Genomic DNA, 19,292 nt, shown 5'->3' on the forward strand with positions numbered 1-19,292 from the left:
CCAACAATTCGAATATGTCAATCATGCATCACACCAAATCTCTGAATGAACAGAGGCGGGTGGAAAGTGTTGTGTACAGCAGGTCCAGTTGACCAGCTCTGTTAGAAACCTCCTTACAACCTCTCTCTTACGTGTCCTCTCTCTCATGTCTCTTTCTCTTTCACTCTCTCTCTACTACACACTCCCAAACACCCACAGTGTCTCACTGTCACTCTGAGAAATTGATTCTTCACAGGAATTAATTAATTTTCATTTGGCCCAAAGCGTCAGTTTAAATCAGAGGCAGTTTTCCTGCTCTCTGAGGTTGAAGCTTACCAGCCTTATCACATTAATGTCTAGCCCCAAGGAGTGGAAGATAATTGTGCAAATGAATTTTGATCTTCCTCTTCCTTGGTATTTATGATTTGATTATGTAAATAGCTGCTCTTTGTCTCTCACTGGGAGACCGACAGTGACGAGTCTCATCTCATCTGATCTTCTGCGAAGATGGTTAGCACAACAAACTCATCAAACTCATCTTCCAATCAGAAGCAAATTAGAACTTCAAGGCTCTTAAAGAAATACAATTATCATTTAAATACTTATTTTTCTTCTCAGAAGTGTGAAAAAAAAGTTCGGGGAAGTGTTGTGTTATCCATTAGTCCCGCCAAGAGACTGACCAATCAGAAGAGCTGTGGGTGTGTGTTTGGGTGTGTATGGGAGATGTTGTTGTATAATTGTGTTATATACTGTGTGTGTGTGTGTGTGTGTAAGAATGAAGGTTAAAGAGAAAGAAAGAAGTTGAACAAGCAGGAAATGTTGAGAAGAGAGGGAGAAGGGACAGGAGAATACTGGTACTCACCTCTGACCCCCAGCTGCTTTTGATGTCTGAGGAGAGAGAGAGAGAGGGCCTCTTCATCTGGCAGGCTGATTCAAGTCTCTCTTCCTCTCTCTCTCTCTCTCTCTCTCTCTCTCTCTCTCTCTCTCTCTCTCTCTCTCTCTCTCTCTCTCTCTCTCTCTCTCTCTCTCTCTCTCTTCCTCTCCCTCTTTCTCATACTCATTCCCTCCCTTCCACTCCTTCTCTCTCTTCCTCTCCCTCTCCCTCTCCCTCTCTACCCCCCCTCTCTCTCCCCCTTATCCCCTTCTCTCCCATTCCCGTCTCTCTTGCTTTCTCTCCACCTTTCACTCTCTGTCTCTCTCCTTTGCTCTTTCCCTCACTCCCTCTCTGTCCCTCTTACACACACACTTCCCCCCCCCTCTCCATTCTTCTCCTAACACACGCGCACAAGTACAGAAAACATGGGGGCCGTAAGATAAGGGTCATACAATAATGGGAACCTCTACACACACACGCGCGCACACTCACTCACTCACACACACACACACACACACACAGCAGGTATCTGTTTCCCAGATGCAGAAGGTGAAACACCAAGCTGATGATGTCATCACACTCCGAGACAGGCCTAAGCCTAAATGTGGACGGATCACACACTACCTTTCCTGCACACACACACACACACACACACACACACACACCCCTCTACATTTCCTGTGTGTAATCCTGGGGTATACACACTCACTGGCGTTTGATCATCTCAGGAATCCGATCTCTTTCACTGATACTGTCTCACATCCCTGCTGCCACATTCCAGAATCTGGAGCGGGGAGGATGTGTGTGTGTGTGTGTGTCCTGTTCAGAGGCTTTGTTATATGATGCTCTAGTGAGGGCCTCTTTGATGGTTGTTGTAAACCTCTGCCTCTCTATCTCTAGCTCTCTCCACCACTCCCGCTCTTTACCTTTTTCTTTACCTCTTTCTCTTTACCTCGCTCTTACTACCTCTCCCTCCTTCTATTATTATCTTTCTCACATAAAAACACACGTACATTTTTTTATTAATAATATGGATTATTATTATCCGTGTATGTGAGTGTTTGCTGCCTGAAGCATGAAAAGTTAACAGAAGTATGCTGTACAGGTGTTACGTATTACAGTTTTTCTCAATTGCTAAGACACATTTCTTGAATGTGTACTGTGTTTTCTCCAAACTCTAAACACACATCTTCATACTTACACTGTTTTGGCCAAACCCTTGACTTTTGACCCAAAATCAAACACTGTAGTCAAAACCATATTATCTGTCGTATAAACCTAACTTTGCATTCAAAATACACACAAAGCCCTCAAATAAATTCAACCTTCTGAATACCCTTTAGACACTGCTGGGAGGAATTGAAAACACTATTATAAAAAGGTTTTCAAGAACCATTGACTATAACGTGTCCCTGAATTTTAGATATGTTCCACCTCATGAGTTTGACATGATGTAAATCATAAAACTCACAATTACTGCAATTGTCCTTCTTACAGGCTGTTTATTTTCTATTATACAGCAATTGCATTTTGAGCTCTTGTTACTGTAGTAGTCACAGTATACAAATAGTAGTACTGTTAGTCAACAACACAAATGTATTGCTGTAAATTGTAATTTGGGGAACAAAGGCTAAGAAAACAAGGAAATAAACAAATCATCATAGGGATTTCTGTCATAGTGTGGCATGGATCTCATTTGAGATTGTTGTTCTTCTTCCTCTTCCTCTGCCTCTTCCTCTCCCTTGTCCACCTCCTCTCATTTGGACAATTCTTCCTTTTCTTCTGATATTTTCATCCATGATTTCAAAGTACAGATGAGCTTACCTTTGTATTCATTCCAAACCCCTGACTGCTTGTTGAGTATATTTGCTTGTTAGTGCTTACACATGGATAATTGGTTGGTAAGGGTGTTTGAATTGCGCTGTTTTGGGTTTACTTATCAAATGGCAGTGTTTTCTGAATGACATAATGGTGATAATTGTGTCTTAAAGTAAGAGGTGTGTTTAGACTTTTGCAAAGAAGTGTGAATGAACCTGAGAAATGTGTCAAAAAGGGTAAATTGTGTTTAAAGATTGGGGTACATGGTCTTTCTGCTGGGATTTGGCAAAATGGTTTTGTGGGGATGGCTTACACATACCATTTTTGTGTGTTAGCAATCGAGAAAAACTGTAACAGGTATTACCATGGGAGGAACACACACACACACTTACAAATACTCTCCCAAATACACGTGCTGCACAACTATTAGTTTAGTTTAGTTTAGTTTGTTTAGTATTGAACAGACTTTGTGTTTTGCTTTCAGCACTTTCTTACAGTCAATCCTGGTGTAACATAATAAAGGAAGACATTGAATAGGGAATTTGTGAGTGTGTGGGCGCATGTGTGTGTGGGTGTGTGCGGGCATGTGTGAGTGTATGTTTGAACCCTGGGAAAAACAGTTGTGGTGTGAAGGAGGACGTCTGGGTGAGATTTTAATTAAAGTCTCAGACAAGAGGTCACAACGCTCTCCCACACACACACACACACACACACACACACACACTCACACACTCCCCACGTCCTCCCTTTCTAGCATTGCTCAGCTTGATGACTTTTCCATGGAAGGTTTTTCATTAATTCCACCTCAGGGAACCATGGCCTTCTGACACACACAAACACACACGCACACACACACGTATGCACTCACAAACATGCACATACATACACACACCCACCTAATCCTCCCTACCCCCATCGAACACACACTAACATTATTAGTAGAAGGTCTCCTGTGCTGGGCCTTCTGTTAAACACTCATCACTGTGTTTATGTTTCAGCCTTTTATAGCCTCATCTATCTCCCCGCTAGGAGCATCTCCACAACCACTGCAAGCTTAATAGTATGGGTCTGTGTGTGAGAGAGTGTGTGTGTGTGTGATAGTGTGTGTGTGTGAGAGGTTGGATAGGGAGCCGCAATTAGCACGGCCCCTTGTTGCTCTGAGTGTCTCCGGGTGGGGCTTTGATGTGCTTTAATCACACAGGACATTAAGATAGTGTGTGTGCGTGTGTGTTTTCTGAGAGATGGAGTGTATATATAGCCGATTAGAAGAGAGCAGGGTTGTAATGGAAAGGATACAGTAACACACAGACAGACACGCACGTGCGCACCTACACACACAAAGACAATTTGGAAAATTTTTGCTTCTTTCCTTTTAAGCCCCCTGAACTAACTCTGGGAAAAAAGGAAGCGCACAAACACACACACACACACACACACACGCATACACACATTCACTTATACACAGTCTCACAGAGGAAGGCAATCAATTAGTGTGAGTCAATAAACAATGTGGTTGTGGAAAGGGAAGGGAAACTAACTACTGTGTTTCATCTTGAATGTGTGTGTGTGTGTGTTCCAACCCTGGTGGGTCATTTGGAACTCCGTTTCATCATCACCAGGCAGAAGTGCGGGAGGGTTTTGTAAACACTAATTAATTAAGGGGGCTGACTCCACAAGAGCCCAGCCTTTGTACTCAGTTAGAGAGGCCCAGAGAGGAGTGTATTTGTGTATGTGTGTGTGTGTACATGTGTTTGTGTGTGTGTTTATGTGTGTTACACTGTCACTGTGGTGACTACAATCCACAATCTCAGAATAGGAGAGTTGAGAACTCTTACCTCGTTGTGATAACTGATCCTGCACTCAAGTGTGTTCACACTTGGCAGGTTTGGTTAGATTAAAACAAACTAGTGCGATTGCTCTGCTAGTGCGGTTCATTTGAAAAAGTGTGAACGCTGCCATCCAAGCCTTGGTGCACACCAAACAAGTGGACCGAGACCGCCTGAGTGGGTCTCAGTCCGCTTCCAAACAAACCATAAACACTGTCCAATCAGGTTGCGATCTAATCCTTATACCTTTTGTTTAGCTTCGGTGTTAAAAATGCCAGTGTGAAAGCTAAGCAAACCAGGATTAAATGTTTCTTTTTCTTTTTTTGTCCGGACCAAGAGGACTAAGAGAACCAAGAGAACCGAACTACAAGTGTGAACATGACCTTAGAAAGCTAGCATGCTAACTCCGGTAGAACCCTTCATTGCTATACGAGAACCTTCCGTTCCAGAGAGAAGCTTTTGAGGCAACGTTCTTAGCAGAACTTATTTGGAGTCAGGTAAAGGATGCTGGACATCTACAATGGCTCTGTTTCATCTGAAAAGAGGTTCTGTGGAGAGCCAGTTTTACAGATGGTTCTTCTACAGGGGTGTAGAGCAGCATTCCTCTGCAGAGTTCTACATAGAACTCTCTGTTTGTGACAGGTCTACAACGCCTGTGCACAAGAACCTGGACGCTTGGACCCCCCATGGTAACCATGGTTACACTGAATCCAGGACACTAAAGGAGGACAGGCAGACTACAGTGTGGGGTGTTAACTGAGGTGTGTGTGTGAGGTGTGTGTGTGTCTGTCATGCGTGATGAATGTGCTGAAGGACGCTGCTATTTTTACTGCTGTGGTGTTGGCATTTGATGGACGCATTATATCAAAAGGCATCGCATGTGCACTCCTTCTCCATACTTCTTTCCCTTCCCCCTCTTCCCCCTCTTCCTCATCTCTCTATCCCCCTCACCCAGCCGTCTCCTTCCTCCTTCCACCCCTCTTTTCTCTCCCCCCCCTTTCTTTCCCTCTCCCTCACTACTTCTGTCTCTTCCTGTTTCTGCCCATCTATTTTGTTCATGTCCATCTCTGTCTAGACTATTCCTGGTAAGTTCTGGAATGTTGAGCCATTGTTGACCTTTGACCCACACACACTCAAGTAAACACACACAGACGCAAACACAGAGCAGAGAGAGTGAGGGATGTTGGACAGGATCATTAACAGTGTTAGTCAGCTATTGCTTCCTGTGAATATGTGCAACCTGATGACTGGGGCACCTTCCCCTGACCCCTCCTGGCCAGCCAGTCAGCAAGATTACACATTACCTGCTGCTCTGCTTTGCACAACATTCATGGTCTCTCTCTTTCTTTCTTTCTTCCTTTCTTTCTTTCTTTTTCCTCTCTCTTTGTCTCTCTGTCTTCCCTCTTCCCACAAGACACATGTTGTCCTCACCACCACCACTCAACCCCCCCCCCCCCCCAGATGTCCTACCAGGCATGTGATCCACTCATTGCTCACTAATTGGTACTTTTTATGCAATATGCAAATGAGAATCCATAAATCTTGTGAATGACAGCTTAATTTATGTGAGCCTTAATGACAGCAGGATTAGTTTTTAATTAAATGTCCTGAAAGGCACCCTGATGAGGAAGTGGGCTCCTGTTCTCTCTCTCTCTTTCCTGTCTCTCCTTTTCTCTCTCTGTCTATCGCTGTCTCCCGTGCCCCTGTGTCTATCTCTCTCATTCTCACTTTGTCTGAAAGATTGAGTTTTAAATTACGTTTGCTTTAACAATTTCACCAGCCAGCCAATCAGGTGACACACTGTTCTCACTCAGGTCTTAACTGAAACTTCCTGTAAGTCTGTTTCAGGACAGGAAGAGGAACAGTTTAGTCTCCACACACTTTAGGGATGAAAATTGGAATGACTGAGTGAGTGAGTGAGTGTGAGTGAATTAGTGAGTTAACACTGACGCCCTCTCCTTCTTTGACGTTTCAGCTCTCGACCAGGTCGTCCTCCCAAAAGGGCCCAGAGTGTAACATCATCAGACAGCGCCCACCTCCTGTCCCACTCTGTCAGTGGCCTCATGTCAGCAGGAATCATGCCCCCTACAGGTAGGTACAGGTACCTACCTTATACAGATCCTTATAGGCAGTTGTGAGACAATAAAATATCTCTATCTACTTTCTTATCATCCCCTCTGGTCTACTCGCCTCTCCACTATTTTGTAAAGTGGATGTTTACAGCCGTGGCCAAAAGTATTGAGAGCGACATACATTTTGTGTTTGTAAAGGTTGCTGGGCCTTGGCATAAAATGACTGCTAACATAATTTCAGTAAGTCATATGGGCTTACCACAGGGGAAAGTGTGAACTAGTTCTAGCCAGGTGAAATCACTCTATCATTCTGATTGGATTTTGAGAGCAGATTGACTGCTGTAAAAGAGGGTACTATTTGCATATATAGAAAATGTTCGCCCTGAAAAAGCTTAAAAAAATATGAAATGTGCCTTATTGTATTCCAGTATTCTATACAAAACATGTAAAAACATTTTCCTCAAATACTGAACCAGCAAACTTTGCAAAACACATCATTTGTCATTGCCGAAACTTATGGCCACCACGACTGTATACTTCATGGTTCAAAGCTGTCCTTCTCTCTCTGTTTCTTAGCTTAGTCTCCGCTAAGAAGCCATTTCTGAAAGCCCCTTCTCTGTGTTTCAAAACTGCTGTGGAGAGAGGTGTGTGTGTGTGTGTCAGGTGGGGGAGTCAGGTGGCTGAGCGGTTAGGGAATTGGGCTAGTAATCCGAAGGTTGCTGGTTCGATTCCCGGCTGTGCAAAATGACGTGTCCTTGGGCAAGGCACTTCACCCTACTTGCCTCTGGGGGAATGTCCCTGTACTTACTGTAAGTGGCTCTGGATAAGAGCGTCTGCTAAATGACTAAATGTAAATGTGTCAGACAGGGAATTGGCTCAGTTACTGAGATCTGTAGACCAGTGGAGAGGTCAAGACACCAATGTGACTTGTCTAAACAACACAAGAAGGCAGAGTGATGGAAGGGAGGGGGCGTGATGGAGAGGGGGTTGAGAAGGAGAGAGAGGTGAATGAACTCCTTTTACCCAGGAGTAAAAGGAGGCGAAAGCCTTTGGTGTGTTTCCTCGTCGTCCACCTCTCCTGTACTGTGAAACTGACCTTTAGTCAGAATAGAAGGAGGTGAGGAGGAGAATGGAGGAGAATTGAGAGAGAAAAGGGGGAGGGAATGTTGAGAGATGGACAGGCGACAGGGATGAGTGGGCGAGTTTCTAATCAGATAAACATACAGAGGTACTGCTGTATGTGTGAGTGAGTGAGTGTATGTCCGTGTGTGAGTGTATGCATGTCTGTGCGTGTGTATGTGAGTGTGTGCGCGCTTGCGTGTGTGAGCATGAGTGAATTTGTGTGTGTGTAAGTGTATGTGTGCATGTCCATGTATAAGTGAATGTTCATCTGTGTGTGTGTGTGAGTGAGTGTATGCGAGCGTGTCGGTGTGTGTGTGTGTAAGGTTTGTGTGTGTGTGTATCCATGTGTGGAGACGAGGACAGCCCTAGAAAACAATGATAGATGGCTGATGGATGTTGTTCTTATGACGACCGGCTATTACCTGTAATCTCTGGAAGGAATCGATCGGGCTCTCATTGATCCATCTGTGTCTTTCTGTTCTTCCTCGCTGTCTCCCTTCCTCCTCTCTCCGCCTTCCCTCGTCCGCCCTTCCTCATCCTCTCTCTCTACTCCCAACCCTAACTGTAACCCCCCCACCCCAACCCTAACTATACCCCCCCTTAACCCTAACTATAACCCCCCTTCATAACCCTAACTGTAACCTCCCCTCCTCTCCCCCCAGGTCTAACAGCAGCAGCATTGGCTGAGGCCATGAAGGCGAAGAAGATCAAGCTGGAGGTGATGGCAGGTTACCATGGCAACCATCAGCCTGGCCCCGACGCTGAGAACGGAGATCACACCCACCTTGGTGAGTCACACACTAACACACGGACAGTCACACACACAAGCACACACGATACAGCTGTTGACTATGGTTGGCAGCAGTCCCTCTCGAGGCCCTGATTAGCAGGAAGTGACAACATTACTGGTGTATTTAGATTTCCTCTACACGCCAAAGTAACCTTAAAGTAACCTCTAAATAATAAATCTGATGGATTTCTTTTGGTATGTATTTAGGTTTTATAGGTTTTTTGTTTCTTGAAACACAATTATACAGTTACCTACTAAACCTTACGAAATATTTACCACTACAGCGATGAAAATATGGTCTGTTGGTGTGTGGAGGAGAGAGACTTGAGAGAGAGAGAGAGAGAGAGAGAGAGAGAGAGATGTTCACCTGGCTGTCAGAGAGCAAGGTGGAGAGACATAGAGAGATAGATGGGGACATGGAGAGAGACAGGAAGGGAGAGCAAGAGAAAGAGAGGGAGATGAGAAGGTAGCATCAGATCAATAGTCCTCTCTGTAATTTACTATCTGGGATGCAAATGAGGGTGTTTGTGATCGACCCCGGGCCCCCCCACCCCCCACCTCCTCCCTCCTGTGTATCGACAGGTTAAAACCACATCAGTGTGTGTAGACAGATAAGTGGGTTTATGAAGACCTGTCTGGAATACACAACCAGCACACAGCAGAACACACACACATACACACACACACACATGATTATGTATGATTTAAACATTTATACAGTATGTGGACAGTGATACGTGCAACAGCAGAACAGCCTGTGCTATCTGCATTCAATATGATGTACAGTTAGCGGTGTATGTGCGTGTGTGTTGTGACAGTATGTGTTTGTGACTGTGTGTGTGTGTGTGTGCCCCACTGTCAGGTTTAATTGGTATAAACGATAGCGTGACCTTTCAAGAGAGAGGATCAGACATGATGTGTGGGACAGCATTACAATGGCAGTGAAGAAATGTTATCTATGATTAATGTGTGGGGTGTGGTGAATGTTTGTGTGTGTGTGTGTGGTGAATGTATGCATGTGCGTAAGTGGTCTTTTTTATTGTCTCCTGTAATCAGCAGAGGAAAAGTCATTTGTCTTGCAGCAGTGTCTCTTCCCACCTCTGCCTTCATTCTCACCCACATCTCTTAAATGGGTGTGTGTGTGTGTGTGTTCTCCTCATGTCCGTAAACCCTCACATATGTGGCCCCTCCCACCCCAGGGCGCCACCCACCATCTGTGTGCTGTTTGTTGGTGTCATTACCGTGAGGGATAAAACCGTTAAACGTTAATCACCCCTGTTAATGACAGGGTTGTAGGGTAAACACATACAGCCTTGTCTGGCTGCTTCCACACTGTCTAAATTGCTACAGTGTGTCTGACCACTACAAAGACATGCTGAGACTAAACACGCTACGCACACATGCGCACAAACACACGTGCACAACCCCCTACACACACACACACACACACACACACTTGTTCGCTCACAAAATACTTTGGCACAGCAGTTGCTACTGAGTATTTTACACCTGTGGGAGAGAACGAGAGAGAGAGAGAGAGAGAGAGTGTGAGAAGGGGAGAAAGAGAGTGGCAGAAAGAGAGAGAGGTGAAAAGCGTAAGGAGAGAGAGAAAGTTGTGTGAGGAAAATGGGGGGAGAGGGAGATAACTTCATTACTGGACTCTGTAATACATTACTCTGGGCAGCATCTGTTCATTGAGGAGGAAACCTTCTGTTTTGTCTTCTGCTCTGGCTGGTGGCCAATCAAAGGGGCTCTGGCAGAGAAAGTAAGCCAATCAGAGAGGCTCTTGGTGAAAGAATGAAGCCAATCGTAGACATTTGTCAAACTGAACAAAACACAGCCCATATGTCTCATCTAGCTAATTCAGTTACAGCTTTCTTCTTTTCACTTAATCAATTATTCTTTTATTTTCCATTCTTCCTTCTATTGTTGATCCCTCTTTTCTTTAGGGACTAGTTTGGTTTTCCAAACGTTTTATTATTTGTGACAACAGTGGAGATTTGTATTTTATTTATTTATTTTCCTTTGAGATTGCTGTTACCCAGCATGCATTTCTGGCCCCGGACCAGAATCATCATTAGTTCTGCTTTCGTCTTCCTTCCTGCTTCTTCTTCTGGTATTGTTTGGTTTTATTGAATGTTAAATATGTGTATCCTCTCCAGAGTAGAGCAGCAAAGCTGTTTAAAGCCTGCTGTGTGCTTCTGACCACGTCTTAGATCCACAACACTAACAAGCCCTGTTTATGTTTTCAGCATGTTCTGATTTGACTCTGTAACAACATACCAATCACTATGTATGGCCCTCCCTCCCACTCTCCAGTCTCTCGGAGGATGTTTAAGAATGTTTTCATGGGCTTAACTTACATTATTTCCTGTCTCCTCCTACAGGATTGGACCACCTGCCCTTCATGATGATGTCACATCCTCTGATACCAGCCAGCCTTGCCCCCGCTTCTGTCTCCATGGCCATGAGCCAGATGAACCACTTGAGCACGCTGGCGAGCATGGCGAGTTCCACCCACAACCGCACCCTTAACCATGCCGCCTCAAGGCTGGCCACCTCCGTCATCAAGGTATGCCACCCGTCATACAGGTTCTTACATCATATCCTGCCACTACCAGTTTTAGAGACTAGACTGGAGAGATTGAGAGCGGGATGGTAGAACTGAAGAGATGGAAGGATGGAGGGATTGAGAGAGATGAAGGGCTTGTCTTCATCTGGGTCTGGGGACTTTATCTGGGCTTCTGTTCAGACATGTAGCAACTGTAAGATGTTAAAATATGATAAACGGAGGGAATTTACAGTGGTGTTGTTGTTATTTGTTGATGTTTGTCAGGAGAGGGTGCGTGACAGCCCCTCCCCCTCAGCATCCCTGGATGAAGGTCGGAGGTCAGGTAGTCATATGTCCTCCAGTAGTGTGTCCAGCTCCCCCGCACACACAGAACATCCTGCAGACAGAACACGTATGTACTGTCCTCCTCCCCTCCCCTCCTCTCCTGTCTTCCTCCCTTCCCCTCCTCTCCTCTCCTGTCCTCCTCCACTCCCTTCCCCTCCTCTCCTGTCCCCCTCCCTTCCCCTCCTCTCCTCTCCTCTCCTGTCCTCCTCCACTCCCTTCCCTTCCTCTCCTGTCCCCCTCCCTTCCCCTCCTCTCCTCTCCTGTCCTCCTCCCTTCCCTTCCCCTCCTCTCCTCTCCTGTCTTCCTCCCTTCCCCTCCTCTCCTGTCCTCCTCCCCTCCCTTCCCCTCCTCTCCTCTCCTGTCTTCCTCCCTTCCCCTCCTCTCCTCTCCTGTCTTCCTCCCCTCCTCTCCTGTCCTCCTCCCCTCCCTTCCCCTCCTCTCCTCTCCTGTCTTCCTCCCCTCCTCTCCTCTCCTGTCTTCCTCCCCTCCCCTCCTCTCCTGTCTTCCTCCCCTCCCTTCCCCCTCTCCTGTCTTCCTCCCCTCCCTTCCCCTCCTCTCCTGTCTTCCTCCCCTCCCCTCTTCTCCTGTCTTCCTCCCCTCCCTTCCCCTCCTCTCCTGTCTTCCTCCCCTCCCCTCCTCTCCTGTCTTCCTCCCCTCCCCTCCTCTCCTCTCCTGTCTTCCTCCCCTCCTGTCTTCCTCCTCTTCTCTCCTCTCCTCCATTCATCTGTCCTCCTCCTTCCAGATGTGCACCAGAACGGCATGCTGTCAAGCCACGCCCTGTTAGGCCACTCCCCCAGTGCATTGCCAGGGCCGAAGGAGGCTGACGTAGCGACGATCACCACACCAACCGTAGACTCCAATGGCAAGCGGAGCCTAGGAGACAGAGGTATCAGAAATGGAGAGGGTTAGGGAAAAACTGAGAGAGAGAAAGAGATGGAAAGAAAAGGAAGAGACCGAGAGGAAAGGTGGAGAAAGAGAGAGATGAAGTGAGAGAAGGAGGTTCTAATGAGTTGATCAGAATGCAGACCCTCCCTCCTCCTTTCCTCCCTCGGCTGGAGGTCTGTGTTCGAGCGGGAACCACAGAAGAAGACAAATACTTCCCTGAACAAGTCATTAGGGTGCGGAGGCGGGAGGCAGGGTTAAATTAGTTAGTGATTTGCTGAGCATGACTTAATGAACTGGAGCTCTCTCGCCTCTCGCTCTCTCACAGCCAGGTACTCTCCATAATGACCACCTCCCAGGCTGTGTGTGTGTACTTGCGTGTGCTTGTGTGTGTGTGCGCGCTCTCTGCGTCAGTTGTTTGGTTTCCCTGTTATGAAGCTTTGCATTAGCTTAATGAGGACTCTTCAAGGACAAGCAGTCAGCATCATTTACACACCGGGATGAAGGGAGGAAGGTAGGGAGAGAGGGAGGGGGTAGGAGAGGATGGAGCGACAGAGAAAGAGAGGAGGGGGAGGGAGTGAGTGAGAAAAAAGAGAGAGGATGCAGGAGAGATCCATTGTTCCGTATTTCTAGTTCCTATTTGAATGAAAAGCACCTGTCAAGTCTGGGCTTAGCCAGACGTCAGACATTCCGCCACCGGTCTGTCATTGGACCAATCACTCAGTTGGTGTGTGTGTATGTGTACAGTATGTGTGTGTGTGTGTGTGGGTGGATGTATGTGTGTGTATCTGTGGTTTTATGTACGTGTGTGTGTATGTGGATGTTTGAATGTGTGTATGTGTTGCTGAATGTCTGTGTGTGTGAGTGTGTCTGTGGATGTCTCTGTGTGTGTGTGTGTGTGTGTGTGTTTGTTTGTGTGTGTGTGGATGTGCTTGAGTGTGGATGTGTGTGTGTGTGTGTGTGTGTGTGTATGGAAGAGAGGGAGAGCCTCAGCCGAGGATTGTAGGCTGAAAGATCAGAAGCCATCTCTGAGACTTCTATCACATTCATCCAGAGTAAGCACTATACTGTCCTTCCTTCTATCAGTCCCTTGCCCTCCCTCCCTCCCTCCCTCCCTCCCTCCCTCCCTCCCTCCCTCCCTCCCTCCCTCCCTCCCTCCCTCCCTCCCTCCCTCCCTCCCTCCCTCCCTCCCTCCCTCCCTCCCTCCCTCCCTCCCTCCCTCCCTCCACTGACTGTCAGAGGCTTCTCACAGTGAAGTTCATTAGCCTGAAGGGGCCAACAACAAGAGAAAAGAAGGGAAGAGGGTGAAAAGGATGGAATGAAAGAGAGAAACAGACGGTGACCTTGGTTGAGGGAGATGTGTAAAGGATGAAAGGAGCTGCAGACAGGCCAATCAGAGAGAGAGAAGACGTGTGTGTGTGTGTGTGATCTCACAGAGAGACGAGTAACTCAATAAAGGATCAGTCACATTCAGGGTGCAGCGAGCGCTGACTCTGCAGTTAGTGTGTGTGTGTGTGTGTGTCTATGGGCCACAGGGGGGCAGTTGGCTACCCAGCACTGACACTGCCAGCTTACTAATTACCCTCTCCTCTACGGAGATATGTGTCCAGGATGGAGAGATGAAAGAGAAGAGGAAGGAGTAAAGGATAGTAAAGAGATAGAGAGAGAGGGGGCAGTGGACAGGGAGGTGCATGTGGAGAGACAAAGAGGGGGAGAGAGAGAAACGGAGGAGAGGTTGAGGTGTGCTTTTCATCTCTGAAACACCTTGAATGTGACAGTCCTTTCACTGTCAGGCAGGGGATTGGGGTGGGTGTGAGGGGTGTGTGGGGGGGGCTTGGTGAGGGTTGCAGGCTGGAGAGAAAGTGCGCCAGTCAGCGAAGTGAAGTAAAAAAAACAAAACAGATTTGTGCGTGTGAGTGGGTGGGTGGTTGGTGTGTGATTAGTGTGCGAGTGCCACATCCTAATGGAACACTGGTTCAATCCACCCCTGTACACCTCGGCATGTTCTACATTGGATTTACCTGTAAAGCGACCCTTAAAAGTATTCATAGACACCATGAGTATTTATATATGTCCGTCTAGGGAGTCAGGTGGCTGAGCGGTTAGGGAATCAGGCTAGTAATCAGAGGGTTGCTGGTTCGATCCCTGGCTCTGCCAAATGACGTTGTGTCCTTGGGCAAGGCACTGCACCCTACTTGCCTCGTGGGAATGTCCCTGTACTTACTGTAAGTCGCTCTGGATAAGAGCGTCTGCTAAATGACTAAATGTAAATCTAATGCGAGTCTAATGAACAAACCGTGAGTTAAATTAACATTTCTTTCTGTACATATATCAGCCTTTTATCTAATGCCTCCACCTTCTTCTTCCCCATCCAGGTGAGGTGCCTCTGGTTCCCCCTGGCTCCAGGGACAGAGGGGGTTGTGACCGTGTGTCTCTCCCTGGACATAAGCTTGATTCTGGGTACCGAGGCACCTTCCTCTACCCCGAGGGTCTGTCCTCCATAGAAACCCTCCTCACCAACATACAGGTGGGGCTCAACTCCTGTTTCTACTGTGTATTCTGTTTGTCAGTTGTCCTGCGCGTGTATGAGTGGAAGGTGCCGGAATCTTTCTGTCAGTTGTCCCTGAAGGTTGTCTGTAGGCCTGGATGTTTGTCTCTCTGAGCGACCCCCGTCAGTCTGACCTCGAGGTTGGGGCGTGCTTGTGTGCCTCCAAGCAGGGCCTGCTGAAAGTTGCCATCGACAACGCACGGGCGCAGGAGAAGCAGGTGCAGCTGGAGCGCTCCGAGCTGAAGATGGAGCTGTACAGGGAGAGAGAGCTCCGAGAGACCCTGGAGAGACAGCTGGACATGGAGCAGAGGAGCAGAGGTAGGACTACATTAGCCAGTAACCATCATGGGTAGAACTACATTACCCATAATTTATCAGGGGAAAGAGTAGATGGGTATAAGCTTGATGTTGTTCTACCATTTAGTTCTTAATGCTGACATGACGTTGATGATGTTGTCATGTGTTTTCCTGTTTTCTCCTGTGGTCTTCCTATATCCTCCTGTGTTCTCCTGTGTTCCCCTGTTCTCCTGTGTTCTCATGTGGTCCTCACATGTTCTTCTATGTTCTCCTGTGGTCCTCACATGTTCTTCTATGTTCTCCTGTGGTCCTCCCTGGGTCAGTCTTGATCCAGAAGCGTCTGAAGAAGGAGAAGAAGACCAAGAGGAGGCTGCAGGAGGCCCTGGAGGTGGAGACCAAGCTGAGGGACCAGGCTGAGCAGACCCTACAGCACACTGGAGGCATAGACGGCCTCACACAGCAACATGGTACCATCCACCAGTCCACACTAACACACACACACACACACAACAACATGGTACACACATGCTGCAGTACACACATACACACAAACAACAGCTCAGTACACACACATCAGCACAGTACACACATAAACTCAACAACAACATGGTACACATAGATAAAAGTTAGTTACACACAAAAACACAAACGACAACTTGGTACACACATACACACAAACTCCAGCTGAGTGCACACATATCAGCACACACAAACACACACACACACACACACATATACTGTTCCCCAGGTTGTCTCTTTGGAGTGCTAACACCAGCATGCTTAGAGGTATGACAGCCAATCCTCTGGAAGCTTGGCTGATAATGCAGCTCGTTAAGCACCAATTAAGATTCTTAATTAATGAGTAATTAATCAGCAGACTTCCGCTCGTCCGTCATCATTATCTTCTCTACCCATAGACATGATGGGACAGGAAGACAACAGTAACCACGACAACCTCAGGACAGACACCAAGCCCACGATGCAAGGTACAGGACATCACTTTGATTGACCACTTCCTGTTTCCTGTTTGCTGACATCATGGTCTGGGAGTTCCCTCCAAACTGTGACCAGTTCTTGTCATAGGCTTGGAGACAGACAGCTATGAAGCCTGACTGTTGGTCTCCCAAATGCAGAGTGACGTTCTGACATAACATTATGTGTCCACCGTTCGTCTATGTGTGGGCTCTGAGTGAAGCTGATCTCCATCACAGCTAAGTGAGAATGGCAGCAGCCCTCACCAGCGCTGGCTGTCCATGCGGTCCTATGGGACAGTGACTGGGGCTTCCCCTGTTGACGGATCAAACGAACCCTTTAGAAGGCAGCTTTAATTGAATGTCAGTGAAGCATAGAGAGACCGTCGCCATTGTAATTAACGAGCGCCTTAATTGTCTCTGTGATGTATTTGCATGGACGTCATTTACATAATTTACATGCAGTGATCAATCTCTGCAAAGTGCTAGTGTTGAGGACAGACTCCTGGACAGTGAACCTGCAGAGGCAGGGTGACACTGTCAGAACAATAATCTGCACTGCTATATGAGACCTGCCTCCTGATATGAAGCTAACTAATGCTGTTTACACAAGAGGCAAACCTGCATATTATCTTTGTGTTCTGTTGTGGTTGTGCTGTGGGAACTGTGGAAGAAATTGGGATTTCCTGTGTGCTTACATTATTCACTAATCAATAGAACTAGTCATTGGATACTAGTTAGTACGTTCTCATGTAAGCTTGCTATTAATAAGAGTATATTGTGTCTATGTGTCAGGGTTAATAGATGTTCGGGGTCAGGAGAAAGTACTGGCTAAACGTTCCCTTGTCATGACTACAAGGAGAGCTCCAACTATGAACTCTCTAGTCTGAGAGTTGTCATGTGTTGGGAGCTGTGAATCTCTTTCTCTGAGACTGTTGAAACGTCATTACTGCCTGACTGTCACAATCTATGTTTACATTCTTGTGCCCTATAAAAGATGGTCCTCCGGCTTTCGGAGCTGAGAGAGACCTGGTTGAGACCTAAGCTTGGTGTTGTGTTGTCATTTATGGTCAGAAGACTGGTTTTCTCTCCCAATCTGCAGATTGATAAATACTTATTAAAATCCAGAACTCAACTGAACTTAGTCACTCCGTTTATGAAGAGACGGACAAAACACTTTCTTCATCAGAACACTATTAGTTGAAGGCCGGACTGTATCTCCTTAGCTAATGGTGTATTTATGTGTCTGTGTATTATGTGTGTGTGTGTTCTACCTGTTCCACAGATGGTCGTCTCTTCCTGAAGACCACGGTCATGTACTGACACATCTCCATGGAGACTGGTGTGGAGACGGTCTTGCAGGTGATCCCAGACTCCGGCTGCTGATTGGACGTCTGACCCCGAACTGTCACACAGGGAGATGGCCACCAAACCAGTGTCAAATACAATTTGCAAATATGGAATCAAATACTTGATTTGTGTAATCCCACTGTAATGATAGCCCACCCTCCCCTCCAGTCACTCTTAAATGAATTATGAACGTATTTGAAATCATTTGAAAATACTATTTTAACCATGTCTGTGATTGGTTTGAGCCCCGGGGGTAGCACAGTGACAGGTCTGGTGGCTCTCTAGATTCGGGCACCAGACTGCTATCTCACCGGGAGACAGACACACCAAAGCAACGATTCACACTCCCTCTCTGTCCCCATATGTCAGTGTCAAACAGTACAAGACAGGAAGTCACATGGACCAAATATTGGTGACACCAACCCTGCAAGTCCAGAATTGTTTTCTCCAACTTCAGTTTCTCCAACTGTGTGATGATGATGATTATTACTGTTATTACTACAATTGTTATTATTCCTATTAAATATTATTGTTGTGTTCCTTTGAAGGGTAACTATGTAAATCCAGGGCAGAGGAATGTGGTGGCCAGGGTTACAGTGTGTGTACATAACGTCTTGTGTATTATTGGATGGAGTAGATCTGCTAGATCAAACAATACAAACGTTTTCTATCTCCTCACGCCTCCCAAGTCGTTCTGTTCGCTCTTTCCCGGATAAAAGATGTCACGACGCTGATGATGCATGTGTTGCAAGAACAGGCTGTGTCTTTCTCTGTGTTAATGTCACAAGGGTCATCTCATCTCTCATCTTCTGGCTTTAGAACGTCTCGGAACGTTCCGTGGATGGTTTTAGCTGTGAGGATCTAGAAGATTTGTATGAATCCAGCCGACTGGATAGATTAGACAGGGGTGGACAGTGTTTTGCATTCTCATCAGCGAGAGAGTCAGGGCTTTGTGCTTGCTGCGTGAGCAAGCGGAGTGAAGGGATTGGTGCAAGGATCAGACCATTGATTGGTTCCTGGTTTCTCAAACACAGCACGTATGGAGATATTGATGAGGAGGCAGGAGTGGCAGCGACCACTAAGCTGTCCTCTGTAGAATATGTTGACAAGGCAGAAGCTCGCTTGTTTTCTCTCATCTTCTTTCAGAAGCTTTAGCGTTCTGTTTGAGACCTTCTCCCCTGTCCTCTCCTCACTTCTCTTCCACTCTCTTTTCGCCCGCCTCTTCTCCTCCTCTGACAAGTGATTCGGTGGTGTGTTTCAAACTACCATTGTTGGAAACTCTGGACAAATACGCTCACAAACACACACCCACACACTCCCTCTTTCCATCACACACAGACTTATCCATCTCAGCATTGTGCCAAGGAAAGGATAATGGAAGGATAAAGTAGGAGTGACAAGCAAAGATAAAGTGTGTGTGTGTGCTCGTGTGTGTAAAGAAAAGCAGACCAGCAGCCATCTGCTCATCTTGTCTTAATGAACAAAGCAAACAGCAGGAGTCAGGGCTGACTCCCTTTTATTAGAAACACACAGACACCATTTTTCTTTTTGAAATTCTGTGTTCCTCTCACCCACATACACACATACACACATACACACACACACACACAAAGACACTCATCTGGTAAACTTTGAATGACAGTAGGACCTCTTTATCAGATTTCCTCAATTTTCCTCAGTCTGGTCTGGTCTAGTGTTGGTGCCCCCTAGTGGAGAGAGTGGAGTCCCACTGTTTCAGTTACAGTACCCAATATTATTGGTGTTCAACATCCCCTCCTTGGTGGCTACTTGTGATGATGGCATGTATGAACCACTCAATCAGCCTGCGGTGACAGCAGGAAACATCTCCTTGATTTTAATGGCGACT

At 46.6% G+C, this 19,292-nt stretch overlaps 1 protein-coding gene across 4 annotated transcripts in view; it reads left to right on the forward strand.

Moving 5' to 3' along the window:
- Positions 1-18,079, forward strand: part of dachc (dachshund c) — an 18,963-nt gene extending 884 nt beyond the window's left edge. The window contains exons 2-12 of one of the 4 annotated variants that reach the window (XM_067260277.1): positions 6,473-6,588; positions 8,354-8,479; positions 10,869-11,053; positions 11,318-11,444; positions 12,120-12,263; positions 14,635-14,786; positions 14,975-15,125; positions 15,428-15,571; positions 16,022-16,090; positions 17,361-17,437; positions 17,795-18,079. In XM_067260277.1, coding sequence (XP_067116378.1) covers positions 6,473-6,588; positions 8,354-8,479; positions 10,869-11,053; positions 11,318-11,444; positions 12,120-12,263; positions 14,635-14,786; positions 14,975-15,125; positions 15,428-15,571; positions 16,022-16,090; positions 17,361-17,398 — 1,252 coding nt within the window. In that variant the 3' untranslated portion in view covers positions 17,399-17,437; positions 17,795-18,079. Of the gene's footprint in view, positions 1-6,472; positions 6,589-8,353; positions 8,480-10,868; positions 11,054-11,317; positions 11,445-12,119; positions 12,264-14,634; positions 14,787-14,974; positions 15,126-15,427; positions 15,572-16,021; positions 16,091-17,360 lie in introns of all 4 variants that reach the window. The other 3 variants (XM_067260276.1, XM_067260278.1, XM_067260279.1) reach the window with 3 other exon arrangements.
- Positions 18,080-19,292: the final 1,213 nt, after the last annotated feature.

The sequence above is a fragment of the Osmerus mordax genome, chromosome 22, assembly GCF_038355195.1.
Source record: "Osmerus mordax isolate fOsmMor3 chromosome 22, fOsmMor3.pri, whole genome shotgun sequence".
Taxonomy (NCBI): Eukaryota; Metazoa; Chordata; class Actinopteri; order Osmeriformes; family Osmeridae; genus Osmerus; species Osmerus mordax.